Source organism: Canis lupus, chromosome 24 (assembly GCF_003254725.2).
Source record: "Canis lupus dingo isolate Sandy chromosome 24, ASM325472v2, whole genome shotgun sequence".
NCBI classification, from domain to species: Eukaryota; Metazoa; Chordata; class Mammalia; order Carnivora; family Canidae; genus Canis; species Canis lupus.
The window spans coordinates 36,178,177-36,199,746 of NC_064266.1; the positions used below are offsets into that span (position 1 = coordinate 36,178,177).

Sequence of the window (21,570 nt, forward strand, 5' to 3'; positions counted from 1 at the left end):
TATTGAATAATGAAGGGATGAGGTAACCAGTGCAAATGGGAGCAGGTCGAAGGGGTTGGTCCTCACCTCTGAGGTCTGGGCTACAGCCCCTCCCCCTTTCTGGTCTCATTTGGGAACTAAGCCAGAGATGCCCAGCTGTGGTCCTCAATCTGCGGACACAGGCAAGAGCCCCCAGCGCAACTGCCCGCAGATCCCAGACTCACCTTGGCAGCCACGGAAGAATTGGGCTTCTCCAGAAGGTCCCAGAGCTTCTTCCTCTTCTCTGCACAGCACGTGTTATCGAACTCCTCCCCCTCCCGCTCCCGCAGGGTCTCTGCCTCCCGCTTGAGCTCCTCATTCATCTGCTCCTTCTTCTGGTGGTAGCGGGCCTGGCAGCAGGATTCCAGGTAGATTTCATCGATGCCCCAGTAGTCAAGCTCTTGGCTGAAGCTCAGCGCGCACATCTCCTCCATCATGTGCAGCCGCCCAGTGCGGTAGAAGTTGAGGATGGAGGTGAAGGCGCCCGGATGGCGGTCGAAGAAGTACTCGTTGTCGTCGAGGCTGTAGTCATCGCACACCTCGAGCAGCGAGTCGTGCGTGTTGCAGTCGCGCAGCTTGCCCAGCCGCGTGCGGGGCAGGCGGTCCAGGGTGCGCCAGAGCACCTCGTGGGCCAGACCTCCGACGTTGAGGCGGACGCGCCTCGAGCACGCCTTGCTGCGCACGATCTCCATGGGCTCAGGCGGCAGCGAGCTGGTGGAGCGGGAGCCATGCTTCGTCATGCCCGCCGGCATCGCTGGTCCGGCCGCCCCCGCCCCCCCTGCCCCCCCAGGCCGCTGTCACTGGACGGCAAGGCCGGCCGCTGCGGGGGAGGGGGGCAGGGAGCGCTGTGGGCTGCTGGGGGTGCAGGGGGCCACGCGGGCGCGCGTCACGGCCGTCTTCTCACCTCCATCCCGACCGCTGCAGGGCAGGAAGCGGACGCGGGTCAGCAAGCAGGGAGCTGGGCGCGGCCCCCCCCCACCTCTCCACTGGGGCCCCAACCGGCCTTGACCTTCCCGGTGCTTAAGCGGCTCAGGGCCTGGGGGAGGGGGGGGTCGCTGAACGGCTTGGCGCTGTCCCTCCCGCCGGTGCTGAAGCCCGCCCCACCCCACGGGTGGCGGGGAGAGGCACCCCCCAGAGGCGCTCGGGGATCCGGGAGGCCCCACCCCGGGTTTCTGCCGCCCAGGCCCGACCCAGCCGCCCGGGGCGCTGTCCTCCCCGTCGAGTGCTGAAACTCGCTTCTCTCTGGGTCTCCCCGTCGAGTCCCGCACCAGGCCCCGCGATGGGCAGAGAGGGGCACTGCATGAAAAACTTTATTATTTTTTTTTAAAGATTTCTCCTCTTTTCTTTCCCCCTGCTACTAAATAATTAGAATGTGAGTTCTAGAGGGTAGCAGCGGGTTTGCTTTTTCTGAACCTTAAAAGCCTCGGGGGAATTCTAGGGGGATCTCAGCTGCCCACCTGTCGGAGGTCACAACTGATGGGGTGGTCAAGACAGCCTCGCTGTCCCGGAGCGACCCCTCTCCCTAAACCACGGGAGCATCTCGTGAGGTCGCTCCGGTAACTAAGTGAGCCCTGAAGATGCAAAGCCAAGATGTGCGCGGAGTCCGGCCCCTCCCTCCGTGCCCCTTACCCCACCGCAGGAGGGGCGCGCAGAGTCCTGCGGATCCACCTGCTCCATCCTTCCTTCTCTCCTTCCCCGCCCCCTTCCCCCCCCCTCCTCCTCCTCGCTCCTCTCCTGCGATGGCTTTTTATAACTCCGGGTTCTGCGCCTTTCCCGGGGCTTGGAAGGGAAGGGGTGGGGGAGGTGGGAGGCGGGGAAAGGAGCTGAATTTTCTGGCCTTTTCAAAACGTGCCCTCCTCCCGCCGCGCGCTGGTGATTTCGGGGGCTACCCGGAGCCCCCCAGCATGTGAGCCTGACGCCCTCTCCCCTCGCGCTCCCCCAGGCCCCAACCCTTGCCCGGACCCCCCCCCTCCGCCCCCGTACATCCCCCCTCCCCCGGCCTGAAGCCGCGGAGCCCGGGTAGACCAACAGGCCGAACCGCGGCAGGCGAGCCCCCTTCCCGTGTCCCCCTGTGTCCCCGCTGCTGGCCGCGCGCCTCAACACTCACCCCCAGGGCGGCCGCTTCCCGGGGCCAGGGACCGCGCATCGCCCCGGCCGCCCGGGCGCCCCCGCCCGCGGGCAGCGGCGGACCCGGGGCCGGGCCGGGCACGGCCTACGCCGGCCGGGCGGGAGGCGCGCTAGGGCTGCAGGCGCCGCGGGGCCGGGGCGCCCTCTCCGAGGCGGGGGGCGCGAGCAAGCGCCGGGGGGCGCGGGTGGCAGGTCCGCGATCGGGCGGCGCCTCCTGCTCCACCTCCTCCTGCTCCTGCTCCCGCTCCTGCTCCCGCGGCGGCGGCGGCTGCTGCCTGAGCGAGATCAACAAGTCGGGGCTGAGCTTAGGCTCTGCGCTGGCTGCGATTCTGTCCCGCACTTCGGAGCGCCTGGAGCCGGGCACCGAGGCGGGACGGCGCCACCTGCGGGTCGGAAGCGTGCGCGCCGCTTAACTCCTGCCTGCCCGGGCCAGCCGCCAGGTGAGGCTGGGGGCGGGCTGCGGCTTTGGGCGAAGGAGCTGCACCTGGCAGCCCGGCCCTTCCCACCTGGGCTGCCTTCCCTGGCTGCCTCGCCATCCGGCCTCCCTTTGTCAGGTGAAGATGGCGGGGGAGAGCGCCTACTGTGTGTGAGGCACTAGCATAAGCGACTGAGAAACAGCTGTGCATCTAACACAAACGCTCAGCCCTTGTAGAGCTGTCTGGAGACAGACGAAAAACAAGAAAGTAAAAAAATGTCAGACGGTGATCAGCGCTGGGAGGAGAAGGAAGCAGAGAGAGGCAGGGGTGGGGTGGGGGCAGATTGCAATTTTAAATAGCCCTTGCTTTCATGGGCTTCCATGCTAGATTCTAAGATCTAATTCTAGGGTGGAATTCTGGATTCTAGTGGAGGAAGGTGGACCATGAAATAGATCAACAGATAAATATGCAATGTGGCAGCTGGTGGCAACTGCTACCACGAAAAATAAAGCAGGATGAGGGGAAGAGAGTGTGAGGGGTCAGCTGAACCTGGTGATTCATTCATTTATTCATTTATTCATGTTCCCTTGGGCAGCTGCTTGTTGAGAGCTTACTGTGTGCCTGGTCCTGTACCAGGCTGGGGAAAGGAACCATCTCCCCTGGAGTTCCTGTTCAGTGGAAGAGACAGGAGACATCAAATAATCTCTAGCAATGAATATAGAACCAAAGGATTTACCTAAAGAGGTGAGCAAGGCTTCCCTAAGGATGCCATAGTTGGGCCCCATGTTTACTCATTTATTCTTCCAAATGCATATTTACTGCATGACAAGTAAGCAGGTGATAGGGATACACAGTAAGCCCTCTGCTTTGGAAGAGAAAGCTGGGCCTAAGCCACAGAGCTCCTCCCCTCTCTGGCCCTTTTCTTCATTTATAAAATGAAGGAATTCATTTCCATAGTGTTACACATAATATTACTATATATATATATAATATTTTGTATATATTTATATATATTATATGTTATATATATATATTAAAGTAGGCTCCACACCCAGCATGGAGCCCAACACAGGGCTTGAACTCATGACCCTGAGATCAAGACCTGAGCTTAAATTAAGAGTCAGATACTTAACAGACTGAGCCACCAGGTGCCTCAATATTACTGTATTTTTATTTATTTTTTTTAAATATTGTATTTATTTATTCACAAGAGACACACACACAGAGAGGCAGAGATATAGGCAGAGGTAGAAGCAGGTTGTATGCAGGGAGCCTAATATGAGACTCAAGCCTGGGTCAAAGGCAGGTGCTAAACCTCTGGGCCACCCAGGTGACCATATATATATTTTTTTAAATGTTTATTTATTTATGATAGTCACAGAGAGAGAGAGAGAGAGAGGCAGAGACATAGGCAGAGGGAGAAGCAGGCTCCATGCACCGGGAGCCTGATGTGGGATTCAATCCCGGGTCTCCAGGATCGCGCCCTGGGCCAAAGGCAGGCGCCAAACCGCTGCGCCACCCAGGGATCCCCATATATTTTTATTTAAAAAAATGTTTTTGTTTATTTATTCATGAGAGACACACAGAGAGAGACAGAGACATAGAAAGAGGGAGAAGCAGGTTCCCTGTGGGGAGCCCAATGCAGGACTTGATCTCAGGTCCCTGGGGATCACATCCTGAGCCAAAGACAGGTACTCAACCACTGAGCCACCCAGGAACCCAATATTATTATATTTTTAAAAATCTGTTTACTTTTCATCAACTCCATCATCATGATCCTTGTCCAAGATGTTATCATCTTGTGGGTAGAAGCCAGGGATGCTGCTAAACATCCTCCAGTGCACGGGATGGACACCCACAATAAATAATTCTCTAGCTCTGAATATTAACAGTGCCAAGGTTGAGAAACCCTAGATTAATTTAAAAGAAGTCCAAGGTATTTGCTGGTCTGGAAATGCTTCTCTCAACCAATAATTAGTGAGCACCTACTATATGCCAAACATTACTCTAGATGCTGGAGATACGGTGAACAGAATAAAACAAACAATCCCTCTGCTCACAGACTTATATCCTGGTGGGGAATACAGTTAATAAATGAGTTAAATAAATAAATCAGATTGTTTGGGCTGTGATAAATGCCATGAAGAAAAGGAAATAAGAGGCAGTGATAAAGCATGTCTGAGAGAGATGCCAGTAACTTTGGATAGGGTGGTCAGGCAGGGAGGTCTTCAAGATGATATATCTAAGCTCAGAACCTGAGGTCAGGAAGAAGACAACCATGTGAAGTTCTGAGGGAAGGGGTTCCAGGCAGGGGAAACAATAAGAGTAAAGGCCCTAAGGTGGAAATGGCCTTGGGAAGGGAGGTTAGAGAGGTAGATAGGACTAGGCCATGCAGAGCCTTGTTGGAATTTTATTCTCAAGGTTAAGGAATGAATTTGAGTTTTTTTTTCTCATCCTGATGGGAAGCCGTGAAAGAATTTTTCACAGGGAAGTCCTATGTGCTGATATATTTTTTGAAGTGATTCTTCCAGCTGCTGTGTGCATTATGGAATGCTGGGGGACAAAGATGGCAGCAAGAAGAAACCTCACAAGGCATCTGTAACAGTCCGGGCCAGAGGTGAGGGGCTTGGACTGGGATGATGGTGATGAAGATGGGTGGGTAGTTTCACAGCCATGAGGCTCTGACAGGGGAGATTATTCCCCAAACCCAAGGCTAGTGCTGGAAATTCCATGTCATTCAGATTCTTCCCTCTGGGTGGCCCAAGTCCTACGAAGTTTGGCTCCAGATTTATTTTTTATTTTTTTTAAAGATTTATTTATTTATGATAGACATAGAGAGAGAGAGAGAGAGAGGTAGAGACACAGGCAGAGGGACAAGCAGGCTCCATGCCGGGAGCCCGATGTGGGACTCGATCCCGGGACTCCAGGATCGCGCCCTGGACCAAAGGCAGGCGCTAAACCGCTGAGCCACCCAGGGATCCCCTGGCTCCAGATTTAGATAAAGAACATCTAGATACACCTGGATCTTAGAAGTGCAAACAAAGGAAATAGCTCTGTCTCCCTCTGTTTCCTTGCATGGCACACAGTTTAGAATTTTTACTTTCTGAATGAAAAGTCTCTATTTGAAAACATCTGGCCTTTCATTTCCTAGAATTTTCTGCCATCGTAAGAGGAGAGATTGCTTTGAAATAAAGCCAATTCAGGGGAAAATAGAGCCCAGAGATTGAGATATTGAGTGCTGACAATGTCATTAGAGCTTCAGGATCCAGTTTTGCCTGAAGCCATTGCCTCTGGATTTTCCAGCTGTGTGAGCTAGTAAATACTCCCTTTTCACCTAAACCAGATGGAGTTGTGAGATTTTCTTTTATGTTTCAAAGAGTCCAATTGATACAATCCTTTCTCCACAAACCAAAAGTTTACCATCTCCTTATAATGTACTTATAAGACACAGGGGAAAAGAAAATGAACTTATAGGAAACGGCAAAAAGAATAATAAAATTCAGAATGTTTTACAGAGAAGGGGTACCCTGGTAAGAGTTCAAGTACAACCACGTCATTTTACAGATGGGGAAAAATAAAAAGCCTCTCAAGGGGAACAGCATCCCAAAGGTCAACCAGAGAGTGGGCACCTGCGTGCCAGCACCAGGTCACAAACCACATCTGCTCAGGCCCTCTCAGAATACTTCCTGCTGAGAGGTGTTGAGATTTTTATCGAGGCTGCATGATATCAAATCAGCCCAACTCATCCCTGTAAATACAGGTGGATCCCTTCTAAACTGTGCTAGCAGTTAGAGATGCATCCACTTGAAGTCAGTTTTTTCTTCTTAAACTTCGTAATAACAGCCATTACTTATTTATAATCCCACTGAGGGTCTGTAGGTTCCTTGGCACTTCTGGGCACTGAACAAGATTAATTAATCCCCTCCCCCCCACAGACCCCTAGGAAGGAATAATTGCTTTATGAGGGTAGTTATGGGGGTACCCAAAGGCTCAAGGGAAATCATTGACATCTCTGAGTGGATGTCACTCAGGACAACTGCTCTTTGCTGTGGCCTTGCCCAAAGTTCTAGCAGCCCCGGGGGATTTTCTATCAGCTCAGACGCTAGTCTTCTCGCCTATTTCTCTTTTGTCACATCCAATAATAATAATCATAATCATGAGTAAAATGGGGCTAGTGATAGAATCTATCCACCCCCCAGAGTTGCTGAGGAGACTAATGAGAGACTGCATATGAAGTGCTTAGCACCTATTCCTAACACTAGTAAGTATACGTTAATAGAACAGTAGTAGCAACAACCATAATAGTAGCAGCTGATATTGAGCAGTTACTATATATCAGGCACTGTACTAAATGCTTTGCATGTATCTGACCTCATTTAAGATTCTTTCTAGCTCTCTCACTCTTGGGCTGAATATTCTAATATAAAGACGTATTAGCAGTTGGGTAATGCTTGAGTGGCCAGGTGTCTGATTCTAGTGCCCATTCTACACTAGCCTTTATCAAGCCCTGGGTTTTCTGGCCCAGGCTCCTGGTAAAGGATGAGCCTGGTTTTCTTACCAATCCAAACGTTTACCCATTATTCTTCCATCTTTTGCCCACCACCTACCTATCAACCCAGCCATTCATTCGACCATCCATATACTATCCAACAATATAGCCACCAAACTATCCAACTACGCACCCAACTATTTATCTACCCTACTCATCTATCAATCCATGTACTCACACGTCCATCTTTCCATTCATTCACATATCCTATCCACTACCCATCTTTCCACCATTAATTCACCCAACCATTAACCCATGCATCTACCTATTTACTTATTTACCCATTCACCTACCTACTCACCCATATACCCAATTACTTGCCAACCTACTCATTCAACCATTTTTCCAGGCATCTGTCTACCTACTCATTCATCCCCCTCAGTCATCCAGCCCAAATATTCATGTATCTGTTCACTGCTCACTTAGCCCCTCATCCATCCATCTATCCATCCATCCACCCATCCATCCACTCACTTGGCCATTCCCACTCACCTACTACATAACATTTTAGAGTGTTTATTACATGTAGTGCTCTGTGCTGAGTCCTGGCTCCCTCCCTGGGAGGAAATATGGGCGCCCCCAGAGGGCCCCACAGAAGGAGATAGGTAAACCTGCACATAGTCCATTGAACCCCTTTGTAGCCTGGGTTTTGCCAAAGCCATTGACTTCCAGGGTCTGCGGCCAAAAAGTGATGAAATACAAGGTATGGATGGATTGAGGCACGGGCTTCCAGCAAAGCAATTAAAGGTAAAGTAATATCTCTTTCCTGCAGATGGCCTGGGAACTCCAAGATGTGATGGAAAAGGAGCAAGTCAGCAAAAGGAAGAAATCAAAGCTACAGAGATCAAGAGCTAATGAACTGATTCTTGTAAGATATATTTCATTGACATCCAGCTCTCCTGCCCTTTGGGGACTGATATCTCTCCTACCTCCTCTCCCCTGCCCTTGTCCACCTCTTCCCAGTCTCATCTACCTCTTCTCTGATCTTTCTCTCCTACTTTTATTCTTCTTCCAATGCAATCTCCCCAGAGCTACGAGGGTAGGCCTTTAAGGGCAGAAGTCTGGCCCTGTCACTCCCCTTCTTATAAACCATCATGACTCTTCACCATGCAAGATAAAGGACAAACTCTCCCATGATGAGGAAAAGACCACTTGTTCACTTAGGGCATATTTCCTGAGCATCTACTATGTGTCAAGCTCATGTTGCATGCTGGGAACACAGGAGTGATAAAGCCAACCTACCCTCCAGTAGCTCACATTCAAATGAGAGGCATAAACAGAGACATTTAAAAATAATCTAATATTGATAATCACTGAGCAGGGAATAAGAAAAGTATGAATGTAAGAACAATGGAAAGGAGGGGGTGGTGATGCTGCAAGTGAGTGGTAAATCAGAGAAAACAGCAAGCCATAAAGGAGCAGGGAGGGGCATTCCAAGATAAAAGTAGAAGGGAGAGCAGGTTCAAAGCCCTTGGGGCAGGAGGGTTGAAGGAAATGGAAGATGATGGATGTGGCCAGAGTGGAGTGTGTGAGGGCAAGAGTGGTTCAAGTAGGGGTAGGAGAGGAAAACAGAGGAGAAAGATCATGTAGGTGAGGGCTGTGGGAGGGTGTTTGGATTTTATGTCAAGCACATTGGAGAATTTTAAGCAGGGAGTAGCTGATTTGATTTTTACCTTCAGGATGTAAAAGATTGTTCTAAACACTACTGAGGTCTTGGTTTCTGCCATGGCCTCTGAGTCTCCAGACTGAGGATAATACCTAACAAGCCTCGAGGGAGAGTGCTGGCCCTTCTGACACAGGGCCAGTGGGCTCTGAGGCTCCTCCCCATCATCCCCTTCCATGGCGATGGGGTGACTACTGATGGCATTTGGGATTTTTGGGAGACAGTTGCCAGATTTCTGCATACTTCCCTATTTCTCACAAGGAGAGGGTGTTTCTGTTTCCCCACAAACTTCGACATAGAAACTTCTATCTGACCCTTGCCTTGTCTGCTTTTCCAGCTTTCTCACTCACCATTACATCCCCACATTCCAGGCAAAGATTTTTCAACCTCTGGCCCAGTGATAGCTGCTTCTCAAAGATGGCCCCCCACGAACCTGCCTCTGGGTAGGCAAGCCTTGTCCCCTTCCAATCCACATTGACTCTGGGCTTTGCCAGCAGAATACGGCAAAAGTGATGCCATTGCCAGACCTAAGCCCCAAAGAAGTTCTGACAGCATCTATTTTTGTGCTTTCGAGAGCTGAGCCATAAGCAGGCAGCCCAAATACCCTGCCAGAGAGAACACATGGAGGGGCCATGTGAAAAGTGAGAAGCCCTGAAATTATATAGGAAGAGAGAAGGGCTCAGCCATTCTAGCATCTCAGCTGAGCACAGCTTGTCAGTTGTCCCTGCCAATGCACCATGTTAGATGTTGCTGCCCTACCTGGCATCTGACTGCAACTACATGTGAGACCCCAAGTGAGACCAGCAGAAGAACTATCCATCAAAGTCCTAGGCAACCCACAACACCATGAGAAATCATAAAAATGTCCCATCTTATTTGCTTATTTTGGGGGCTGAAACTCACAACCTGGAGATCAAGATTACCATGCTATTCCAACTAAGCTAGCCAGGTGCCCCTAAAACAATTTCTTTTTTTTTATTGTTTTATTATTTCTTTATTTGCCAGAGAGAGAGCAAGCATGAGTTGGGGATGGGGCAGAGGGAGAGGGAGAAGCAGACTCTGCACGGAGTGGGGAGCCCAATGCGGGGCTCGATCCCAGGACCATGAGATCACGACGTGAGCCAAAGGCAGATAGATGCTAAATCAAATGAGCCACCCAGGCATTCCAGTTTCATTTTAAATCACTACATTTTGCGGTTGTTACACAGCAACAGGTAACTGATACAGGGCCTTTGTTCACACGGTTTCTGTTGCTTAGAATGCTTCCCCAGCTCCCACCATCATTTTTCTCACACAGTGGACCCCTATTCACCTTCCAAAGCCCAGATCCAATGTCATATTCCCTGCCTTCTCACCACCTGGAGTAGTTTCTCTTTTTTCTGGGAAACTTCATTATGAGGCTGAGGATATTCATTCTTTGTCTCCTTCACAGGCTGTGAATGACAATATTGACTCATTTAATGTTCATAAAACCCATTGTCATCATTATTCATTGTCCTTATCTTATAGGTGAAGAAGCTGAGACACAGAGAGATCCCCCAAATCACCCTGGTATTAGGGGCTCCAAAGAGATTCAAACCCAGGCAGAGCCTATGCTCTCAACTACTATAATATGTGGTCTCTAATTAGAGCCTAAATAGTAATGACATTGATTATTCCATTCAACGCAAAATTCAGAAGTAGGTGATGCTAGATTCTGTTGCAGCAGCAACTCAGAGGCCTTAAGATTCTTGGATTTCTCCAAGATTCTCTTATCTTCATGATCACAAAATGGCTGCCAGGGCCTTGTTCTCACACGACAGCCCCAAGAGAGGGAGGAAGGAGGCGCTTCTTCCACACTTCTGAAGCTCCCCACAGACTTTCCTGATCATCTCACTGGCCTATACTGGGTCACATGACAACTACTAGCCCAGTCACTAACTAGAGGGGCCTGATAACCTACATTTCGTTCAGCCTCAGGGTTTTTATTATTATTATTTTTTTAAATGAATAATTTCTTTTTAAATTTTAGTTAATGAACATACAGTGCGTTATTAGTTTCTGGAGCAGAATTTAGTGACTCATCACTTATCTACAACAAGTCCCAGGTCTTGATTTGGAGGTTGGGCCCATTTTCTCTGAGCACATGGCTGCCTACTATGTGAAGGAAACCAGGGTTCTTTTAGCCTTGAGGGAGAGTGCTAAAAGAGGGAGTTTGGCTCTTGGCCAAGCAATCAGTGTTTCTCCCACAGTGGTCAGCCCTCAAAACCCCTGAAATAAAGTCACACAGAGACCCTGTTCATCATAAGGATTCAGATGCCCCAAGGGCCACTTTCTCAGGCTTACATAATGTGGGTAGACTTGCCTTGTCTCTCCCAGGACACTCAGGACACTCTGAGGTCCCAGGGGAGGTCTCAGGGCAAGAGAATAGCATGCCACCAAGTCTCCCCACTCAGCACCCTTTTCCCCCCACACATGCAGATGCTGGGGTGACCAGAAGGGGCTGGTGATGGTGGAGCTGCCATACCGTCTCTCGTCCCCTGTATCTGCATGAAAGGGAAAGAAATGTGTTGAATGTAAACATTATATAAACATTTATGTAAAATGTTGCTGTCTTACTTGGGAGGTCTACCACAGCCAAGTTTGATCCCGCGATATACCTCCATGCCTCTACGCCCCCTTATAGATGAGGAACCTGATACGAGGGACATTTGCCTTGGAAAATTATTTTTCACTCAATGATTTGAGAGAAAAAACAATTTTCTCTTTTTTATATTCTCTGAATCTAGTTCATTTTATTTATGATAGTCACACACACACACAGAGAGAGAGAGAGAGAGAGAGAGAGAGGCAGAAACATAGGCAGAGGGAGAAGCAGGCTCCATGCACCGGCAGCCCAACGTGGGATTCGATCCTGGGTCTCCAGGACTGCACCCTGGGCCAAAGGCAGGTGCTAAACCGCTGCGCCACCCAGGGATCCCTTACCTCCCTTTTTTATACTAAAACAAATGCAGGGGCACCTAAGTGGTTCAATTGATGAAGCGTCTACCTTTGGCTCAGGTCATGATCTCAGGGTCCTGGGATCGAGTCCTGTGTCAGGCTCCCTGCTTAGTGGGGAGTTGACTTCGCCCTCTCCCTCTGCCTCTCCCTCTGCTCGTGCACTCCCTCTCAAATAAATAAATAAAATATTTTTAAAAAACCCTCCTAAACCACATGCATATATTATGCTGAAGGATAGAGAGCATCCAGTGAATTTTTAAGAGATTTTTTTCTGCTTGTCTTACTTTGGGTTGTGAGCCTCCTCCCCAAGGTCCTCTATGGGCATCCTGACCCTCTTCTGCCATCAGGAGAATTGCTGATAGAAAGATCCTGAACACGGTCTCAGGAGGCAGAGAACCCTGCACTCAACTCTTGTGGCTACTAACTAGCCACGTGATCTTGGGCAAGCCACTTCACCTCTCTACCAGTTTCTTCATCTATCATAATGGATAATAATATATACAGAGGGATGCTGGAGGTATGACTTGATTCTAAAGTCCCTGTCCCAAAGCTGGCACACAGTACAGTAGGTGCTCTGTGCTCTCTTCCCAGAAACCCTCCTCGCCATTCCGGACATGGCCGACTCTCCACCTAAATCACACTCAGAGGCAGTTCCATAAACAAGGATGGTTTAATACATTTCAGCACATTTCCGTTCAACAATATTATATGAAAATAGAATTCTTTATTAAAACAGCAAGGCATAATCATCACTGCTACTCCCAAAACATTGTGTTTATTTTTAAAAAACAACACACACACACACACCCCAAGATCAAGGACTTTGGCAAAACACTTCAACTCCCAGAGCCTGTTTCTCCATCTGGAGAATGGGCAGGTGGGATGTCCCCAGCTCATTGTGGGCAGGGCCAGCTGGCAACAGGAGAAGACCCTGGGTGGCGCTGGGACTTGCAGTGAGCAGCTTACTCCTCTTCCTGCCCAGGACTGTCCAAGAGAAAGTCTCGGGGTGGTGCTGGCCTGGCTCTAACGCCTCTGCAACAATTGCTTGTCTCATTTTATAACAGAAGAGACAGAGCTCAGTCTCTGAGCCTTGGCGACACGGGCAAGGAGGCTGTCCCACCACCACCCCGCCCCCCAGCAAATGTATTTTTCACAGCCACTTTCTATTTTTGGCAGCGAGTGATACATGTTGTCCCTTACTGGCAGTGGTGGAATAAAGTTCCCTTTTTAAGCAAATTTAAAGTTTAAACAATGAGTCTGTTTTAAAGGAAAATATCTGGTAAATACAATACAAAGTAAAGCAAAAACAAAACCATAATCATGCCAATAGGGAGGAAACACTTCATTAGGTCGACCTAAGAGCATTTCTGACACGTGTCCTGCAATTTTGTGATTCTAAAGCAAAGTATGAAGAAATACAATGATGTCCGGGTACCTTCCTAAGTAACCTGTAGCAAGGAGCTAGCACACTCATCTTTCCTGCTTTACTCTGTACCTTATATTTATAGTGATTTTTTTTAAAAAGAAGAAAGAAAACGGGGGCGGGGGGCGAGGGGGAGAATAAAGATTAAAATAAGGGAGGGTTTAAAGCATCGTCCCCCCAGCTCTACTTCAATATCTCTGGTACCAGCTGGGGCTGCCTGGTGGGAGAACCATCTCTTCCTAATATCTGTGGCTCCAGGGAGGTGCCACCTTTAAAAGGAACTGGCCTTTTTGGGAACATAGGTGAGAATCTAGTCCCAGTGACAGGGCCACCGTGGTTTGGCAGGGGGAAGATAAGGGCTTTTCCCCAGCACACTGGGGTACAGCCTTGCACGAGAGATCTTCCTGCATCTATTTCTGCCAGCCTTCTTCCTTCCCTTCCAAGCCAGGAGGCAGCTACGGTTGCCATGGAAACCGGCTCCGTCCTCCCACAGAAGGCTGCCAACACTGATTTCCTGCAGAGTTAAGAAGCAGGCGGCAGCGGGGGTCACCCAGGCGTGAAGATGGGTTTCCCTGGGGATATCCTGCCTCCTGCCAATCACAGTGTCTGTCTGGGAATCCTGGGGGTGCCTGGAGGCTGAGGGCCAGGGAAGCCCCCAAGCCCAGGCGCTGCTCCGAGCAGAGATCAGCCCCTGGAACGTTCAGAGATCTCAGGTCCTCTCCATCCTCCTTCCAGCTAAGGCTACAGGGACCGAGCTATGTGTGCATCCGTATGCCTGGGCCTCGGGGGATGCAGCCAGCCATGGGTGCCTCTGGCTCCTCAGCCCTCCGATGCGAAACAGAACCGCCCCTCCACCACCCCCGAGCCCAGGAACGCAGAGCTGCCCATCTAGCATGTGCTACTGGGACCATAATTCCGCCAAATCCTACCAACGCGTTACCTCTCTGAGCCCGTTTCCTCATCTTATAAAGGCGTCACCGTCCTCTCTTCACAGAGATGCAGCGAGAAGCACAAATCCTGTATCTAAACTGCTCCTGTCACAGGCATTTAGAGGGTCCTCAATATACAGGACCTAACGTGAATAATACTACTTAACATCATAATAAAGGCTTCCAGGCAGTTTTTCTCTCTGACTTGTTTTTTTTTCCCCCCTAGGGCTGATACAAAGGCAAATTTTCATCCTTGATCTGTTTGTTTAAACAGCAGTGTATCCAGGATAGGGTGGACCACTGGTCTGAGGACAAATGAGTAGGTTCCTGACACCTCCTACAGTATCCTTCCTAAGAGTTAGACCTGGATTCTCAAACTGGAATGCCTTCAGGGCCAGGAGGGATTGTGAATAGAGAAGCAGGAAGAACAATTTCCACCAAGTGGAAACCCTAGTGAGGCAGCATGCACTCTCCCTGGATAAGGGAATGGGCTGCTGCTCAGCTGTGGCCAACAGTTGCTCTTGGGAATACAGGCTCAGTGTGGCCAGATCTTCCAAGTTTTCAAGAGAAGCTGGACATTTTAAATGAACTCTCTCAAAGATGACATAACAACTAATATATTTTTTCAGAAGTGTAAGCCAAACAAAACAGGTCTGCCAATGGATCATGCTACAGCTGGAGCTTCCAAGCTAGGATGCAGAATACCAAAACCTCTTTTTTTTTTTTGGCTTGACCATTCCAAGGAGCCCTGGCTGGTTCCTTCCATCGGGGCCATCCTGTTGGGGTTGCCTTTCTTATTTCCTACTCAAGACCCGACACTGGGAAAGCTCTCCCATCTGTAGTGCATACGTCTAGAACAGAGACTTCTACTCAGAGACCAGTCTTTGGAGGGGACTCACGATCTCCACCTTTGCATTAGCCTTTGGGAAAACCTTGCTGAATTTTCTCAAGTGTTGATGTGAATGGAGAGATGAAGGAAGTGTCTAGTGAATGGGGCACCCAGGGAAGAGATATTCCAAGGGACTCCTTTGGTGTTGGCTAGTTTAATAATAATTTGGGGACACAGCTTATTTCAATAGATACCCTGTGAGGTCATGATTGACTCTTTCATGGCCAGCATCTGCTTTGACTATGAGACCCTTGATTGACCCTTTCATGGCCAGCATCTGCTTTGATTGGCTGGGGCCTGGACCATTGCATCGTTAAGGACTTGGCATCTTGGGGAGCTAGGGCAAAGCAGTAGGGACTCCTGCTTCTGCCCTGCCTGCCCCAGCTTTTGTGGATATCATAAGGTGGGGGTAAGGGGTTGCGGGGGAGGGAACAAGGGAAGCTGGGAGCAGAAAGAGACTCATTTTGGAACTCAACCATAGCAGCAGACAATTAATTCATAGAGCTTTTGGTGTCCTTTATCCATCCTCCTCCTCTCACCTTGCCTTCATTCCCCTCCACCAGACACAGCCTTCTAGGAAAAAATCAGGAAAGTGGTCATGCTGGCCTCATTGGGTGTTCAAAGCTCCTGCACCCAGGGCAGACGCAGACATGGGAAGCTGGGTGATGAGGGGCTGGCTGGGTGGAGGCAAGTGTGTGAAGCCCTGTCTGCTCCTGGAGCTCATGGTCGAGTGCGGTAACGGACAGGCACGTCATGTTCCGGCTGCATCAGCCCGAAGCCGTACCTGCTGAGGTCGAACTCTGGGATCTCCATGTCTGGGTTGATCAGCTCCAGATCCAAGTGCACCAGCACAAGGAACACGAATCTGCAGAGAGATGGCATTGAAGGTGTGCAAGACTGGAAGACCCAGAGGCTTCTCTGGAATAAGGCAGGAAGGCAAAGGCTTCCTCTTGTGTCTGACCCCAGCATTCACTTTGGGAAAAGTGGGAGCAGAAGAGAAAGAGAGCAGAGGTGATTGCCGCCCAGCCAAAGTCCATGAGCAACTCCACATCTGTGGCTAGGAGGCCTGCCGACCAGTGCTGCCGGTCAGGCTGTGAGCAGAAGTGACAAGTGTCGACTCCACACGAAAGATCGCTCCATTGGCATGAGACTCTCGGTGTGCTCTCTGCCTGACAGCTGTGTGTACGAGTTGTGGTGGTGGAGCAGGGAGATGAATGAGCCCCACCCCTGAGTCTGTGTATGGAGGGGAGGGGCCCCCTAAACCCACAGCCCACTTTGTGAGTGGGAACTAAACCCCTGTTGTCACAGGCCACTGAGATTGGGGGGGGGGTCATTTGCTACAGCAGCATAGCCTGACTCAGTGACACTTTCTGACTCCCCAAGACCATGTTCCTCCCCATTCAGCTCTTAGAACCCTTACTGTCTGCTCTGGCCAGTGGTTGCCCTTGTGAGACCGGGGAAAGGCACCCTTGCACCAAGACCTCTCACTGCCGCCTGTGGGAAAACTGTCCTCTGTGGGAAAACTGTCCTGACGAGCATATGAGCCACGTGCCAGATGTAATCAGGGTGCCAGCATATGTGGTGGCAGCCCCACCTGATGTGACCTGTGGGGTGTTCCTGCCTGCCTGCCTGATCTTACTCCCCACTGCCTGTGTCTGTAGGGTTAGAACTGCATCTTCGACCAGCGAACACCCCTCTACCACCCCCATTGCCACCCAGGTGCCAGCGAGGGACTAAGCACATGGCAAGGATGCTCTACATGGAGAAGAGGGAAGGCGACAATAGAGTGAAGTCCATGCCCTTGATCACGGAGCTAGGCAAACTGAGCTCTGCCTCTTGAGCCTCATCAAGTTTCTTTCCCAGTCTGGGCCTCAGTTTCCCCATCTAGTCAAAGAAAGTCAAAGAAACAGGATGGGTCCCTCCCAGCTCTGAAGCTGTAGGATGCTGGAGAATGAGATGATACAGGGTGGGGAGTTCTGTACCCACACCTGGATTTGGATCCTGGCGCCTCCCTTCATCCAGGTGCATGATCCTGGTGGCAAACGATCTGACCTCTCGAGTCAGTACTGGACTGACCCCTACCGAGCAGGGTTGCGCGACAGTGAAGGGAGATGCTAGGTGCCACCACTGTGCTAAGCATCTAGCATCCGAGATCTGGGGGCCGAGGCTCTTGGGATCCAGGGAAGAGAATTTATAAGGCACTTGAGTGCACAGGCATTAAAATAACCAAGGGGTGGGGCACCTGGGTGGCTCAGTGGTTGAGCATCTGCCTTTGGCTCAGGTTTTGATCCTGGGGTCCTGAGATCCAGTCCCACAGTCAGGCTTCCCACAGGAAGCCTGCTTCTCCCTCTGCTTGTGTCTCTGACTCTATCTCTCATGAATAAATAAATAAAATCTTTAAAAATAAATAAATAAATAACCAAGAGGGAACAATGACATTGGGCCAGTTCCTGCCGAGGGGGTTCTGAACATGCACAGCAGCTGCAAACGGACAGCAATGGTCAGCTGCACAGGGTGTCCAGTGTTTGGTATTTGGACACCAGATCAGGAGGGAAGAGCTCATTGCCAGATCTGATTATTTCAAAGACATCAGAAATCTGGCTTTTATGTGAGATCTTCTGATTCTTAAAAGTTAGCACACCTATTCAAAAACATGAATAAACAGATCTGTGGGCAAGAGGTGGCTCATGGGCTGTTTGGAGCCTCTGCCCATTTTCCTGGCTGAGAACCCTTGGGCTCCGGAGAGGAGGGCATGAGCCAACCAGCTGGAGCAGGAGCCTCCCCCGCCAGGCCCGCACCCCCCCCTCCACCCCCACACACTCACTGTTTGATGCTGCTAATGGCGTAAGCCTTCCCCAGGCACTGGTTGTGCCCAGCTCCCCACGGCATGCTATAATTTTTCAGTCGCTTCCCGTCCTTGTAAAAGTCTTTCTTCTCTGACCCATCAGAGTTCAGGAATCGGTTATATTTAAACACCTGAAACAGGAAGGAGGTCCGTTTCTGACTCCACCCCCACAACACCCAGGCCCAAAGAAAACTGTGTCAGGATGTTCCTCGAAGTCTTATTTATAAGAGGGAAAAGCTGAAAACAATGTAAAGGTCAATCAATAGGGGATTGGTTCAAAAATTATGGTAGCCTATTTACAAGGTTGAGCTTGGTCTGTGTGTACTCACACAGAATTTTTTAGACTGGTTGTTGAGCGAAAAAAGCAAGTTCGGAATAGCACGTATTGTGTGATCCTGTCCATACATCTATCTATTTGTATGTGTGTGTGTTGTGTGTGTATCTGTAAAGGTGTAACAATAATTTAAAAGATAAATTCTGTGGAACTGGAGAGTAAAGGGAATAAAGAAAAAATTTTTACTTTTAAACACATGTGTCTGTATATTTCTATTTCATAAGTATATATTACTTAGGCAGTTTAAATTTAAAAATAAAAATTATTTTTAGAGGCACTTGGCTGGCTCCATTGGTAGAGCACGCAACTCTTGATCTCTGGGTCCTGAGTTCAAGCCCCATGTAGGGCATAGAGATTACTTAAAAAATATATTTTTAAAAAAGAGGATGCCAATTTCCTTTGGTTACATTGTAGAATGGTAAAGTGAAGATTGTATCTGAGCACAGGGCAAAGAGTGGGAGATGAATGAAAAATGGGTGGTAAGATAAATGAATGCACCAGTGGACATAGAGGTGGAAGGGTGGCTTGATGGATGGGTGAATTGATGGATGGGTGCATGGGTGGGTGAATGGGTGGGTAGATAGGTAGGGTGATGGATCTGGCACATAGTAAACACCCAAATTTGTTAGAAATTGTAAAATTCTGACCCATCTCAAAGTCCAGGGAGAGAGAAAAGTGTTGAGAAGCTGACGTCGTAACATTCCCAAAATAGGGAAATTGCTCAGCTATCACTTACAAAGCACTCCACATGTGCCAGGCACTATTAAGGCCTTTCTTACATGCTCTCATTTAATCTTCCTGACAACCCTGTGAGGCAGGTCCATTTCACAGGGGAGAGAACAGAGACATGGAGAGGTGAAGTAATCTGGGCATGGCCACACAGCAAACAAAGAACAGGAGTGGGCTGCCACTCAGATCTGGCTAAAAGCCAAAGCCACTGATTCCCCTCCACCCCCACCCTTGTGGTCCCTAGTATGTAATTCACCTCAGGGTCTGTGTAGATTTCTGGGTCTTTCTGGGGACTCAGGAAGGGAAAGAGGAGGAGGCGGTCTCCACGTCGCAGGCTGAACTCCCGCCCAGTCTGCCATGGGCATGGCCAGGTCCACCATGACCTCCCGGGTAATGAAGGGCGCAGCGGTGAGCCTGAGGCTCTCACTCAGCACGCTATCTGCACAGGCAGGTACCAGGAAGCGTCAGCAGCTGTCCTCTCACACACTCAAATGCCACCCCCAGCCCTCATTTTAGGAAGGTGGGCAGGCTCAGAGAGGGTGCATAACTTGCCCATCATCACACAGTGAGGCCAAAAAAGGCCAAGTGATGAGATACGACTACTATGGTCCTCAGACCTTGGATGTGAGGGTTTGGTCTGACTCTAAGAGACTTGTGAGGGGCTGTGGGAGCCAGGGGGATATCAGAGGAGACTAGGGGAAAGCAGGGCCATCAATATTGGTTGCTCCTATCTGCCCAGCTTATATTCCTCATCTGGGAATAGTTCCCTGGTTTTCTTCTGGGGATCACCCCTCTCTCACTCTCAGAGGTTGGGCTGTTGACTTCACTCCCGATTCCATGGGCTGTGTGTGATTGGCCCATCAGAGCATCCCAACCCTCTGCATCCTGACATTGGTTCAAGATGGGCATATAACTCAAAGAGAGCCAATAAGACACATTCCTGGCACTTTGGGTAGGAATGTTGCAGAGCAGCACACCCTCATGGGGCTGATAGCATGTCAGCCTAGACCCGTTGGTGGCTAACCTGTGAGCCTGAAACTAGAGCCAACCCAGCAGAGCAGGGCTGACAGAGGGAGCACTGAGTTCTGATGATGCTGCTACAGCACCTGGGTCCACCTGGGTCTGAAGCTAGTAACGTCTGAACTTTTCAGTTAATGCCCTCAAAAAGTCCTTTTTCTGCTTTAGCCAGTTTAAGTTAGGTTTTCTGCCAATTGCAACCACAAATTTACTGAGTCCATGAGTCCTGAGCAGCTGAGACAGAGGCATAGAGATGCCAGGTCTAAGAAGATAGGAGGTCTGGGGGACCCTAGGTCAGAGGATGCTGATGGATCCTGCGCGATGGGATACCATGCTGGGAAAGGCTTAAGACGCCCACAGTGACGCAGTCTTTGGGGCTAATTTGGAGGATCTGTCCCTCTCACCGAGCACAGGCATGTTGTCCAAAAGCTTCTGGGGGAGGGTGGTCATCTGTGAAATGGGCTGCTCTGCTCTGGAGAGGAGCTGCTCGAACTCTCCACGGACAGCAGCCAAGGCCTCAGGATTCTTGAGGAGGAAGATCAGAAGCCAGAAGGCAGCAGGTCCCATATTCCCCTGCAATGAGAAGGAGCCGCTGTTATACCCCCAAGAGGGCAGGCCTGGGGTGACGGCGATGCGTCTGTGCCACAGACACAGCCATGGCCAAGGCAGAGAGGTTCCCACACCTGCCAAACATCTAGGCATGACTCATGTTTATCTTCAGCTCCGGCCGTGGCCCAAATACACTCTGGGGCTTTGGTGTAGCCCAATGCCTAATTCAGGGCTATTCTTGGCATCCCTGACCTTGAGCAAAATCATTGATCTGAGCTCACATGGGTAATCTTCACAGCTAGTCAGCAAAGAAGTGTCAGAAGTAGGGAACAAGGTGTTTCTGTTAAGATTATGGTTGACATCTGAGGATAACTGCATCCTCAGCCCCAATTCTCCACCCTTCCCTGTACCCATGCCCCTTACCATGGACTTGGCACTTCCTTCCTCCCATTTCAGAGGCAGAGTGTATTTCCCCAGCTCTGTCAATCTGTGACTTGCTTTGGCCAAAGGAATGAAGCACAACTGACAGAGTAGCAGCATTAAGTCCAGGTCTTAAGAGACCTTGTGTGTTTCTACCTGCCCAGCTGGCTTGCTGGTCCCACGAGGAGGATGCAAGACATGTGTGGCAGGGCCGGCTGTCCAGCTGACCTCGTCTAGAGCAGCTGACACCCAGCAGCCCCACAGACACGTGAGTTAAATAATTGCTCATCAGTGTGTGCCACTGGGTCTTTGTGGTTGGTTGGTACACAACAATAGCAAAGTGATGTAACATCTGGACATTGACTTTCAAGTATTTGAGTATTGTGTATGTATGAAGCAAAGAAGCCATCATCAACGAGGACTGTGAAAGCTAGTCATTTCTTGAACAAAAATTATGTAAAAATTCCCAATAGTTCAGTAATTAGGAAAATGAATAAAATTTCTTGCTCCAAGACTTCAGCCTAGTGGAACGTTTTAATATTCAGGTGTTTAGCATGTGGCTAAAACGTGTGGGGTTCCCAGAAACGAGCTCCAGGCATGGGTGAAATACCAACTTGCCTTGAGTTGGGGCAAGATTTTTGCCCCACCATCCAATCTTGATAACGTATTTCCCCAGTAATTCT

The 21,570-nt window shown here is 49.9% G+C and overlaps 2 protein-coding genes and 1 long non-coding RNA gene across 3 annotated transcripts in view; 1 reads left to right on the forward strand and 2 right to left on the reverse strand.

The window, feature by feature from the left end:
- KCNB1 (potassium voltage-gated channel subfamily B member 1) overlaps positions 1-1,721 on the reverse strand; it is a 101,324-nt gene extending 99,603 nt beyond the window's left edge. Inside the window, exons 1-2 of the mRNA XM_035705350.2 lie at positions 1,648-1,721; positions 204-936 (exon numbers count right to left, since the gene is read on the reverse strand). Of these exons, the coding sequence (XP_035561243.1) occupies positions 204-770 (567 nt within the window). The 5' untranslated portion in view covers positions 771-936; positions 1,648-1,721. The remainder of the gene's footprint in view (positions 1-203; positions 937-1,647) is intronic.
- Positions 1,722-2,272: 551 nt separating this feature from the next.
- Positions 2,273-13,263, forward strand: LOC112674099 (uncharacterized). The gene is made up of 4 exons (XR_003145217.3): positions 2,273-2,585; positions 3,157-3,305; positions 5,081-5,178; positions 7,883-13,263. It is a non-coding gene; the product is annotated as an uncharacterized LOC112674099 (long non-coding RNA).
- PTGIS (prostaglandin I2 synthase) overlaps positions 12,404-21,570 on the reverse strand; it is a 40,356-nt gene continuing 31,189 nt past the window's right edge. Inside the window, 5 exon segments of the mRNA XM_025470376.3 lie at positions 12,404-15,858; positions 17,818-17,969; positions 19,158-19,250; positions 19,252-19,340; positions 20,323-20,491. Coding sequence (XP_025326161.2) covers positions 15,714-15,858; positions 17,818-17,969; positions 19,158-19,250; positions 19,252-19,340; positions 20,323-20,491 — 648 coding nt within the window. The 3' untranslated portion in view covers positions 12,404-15,713.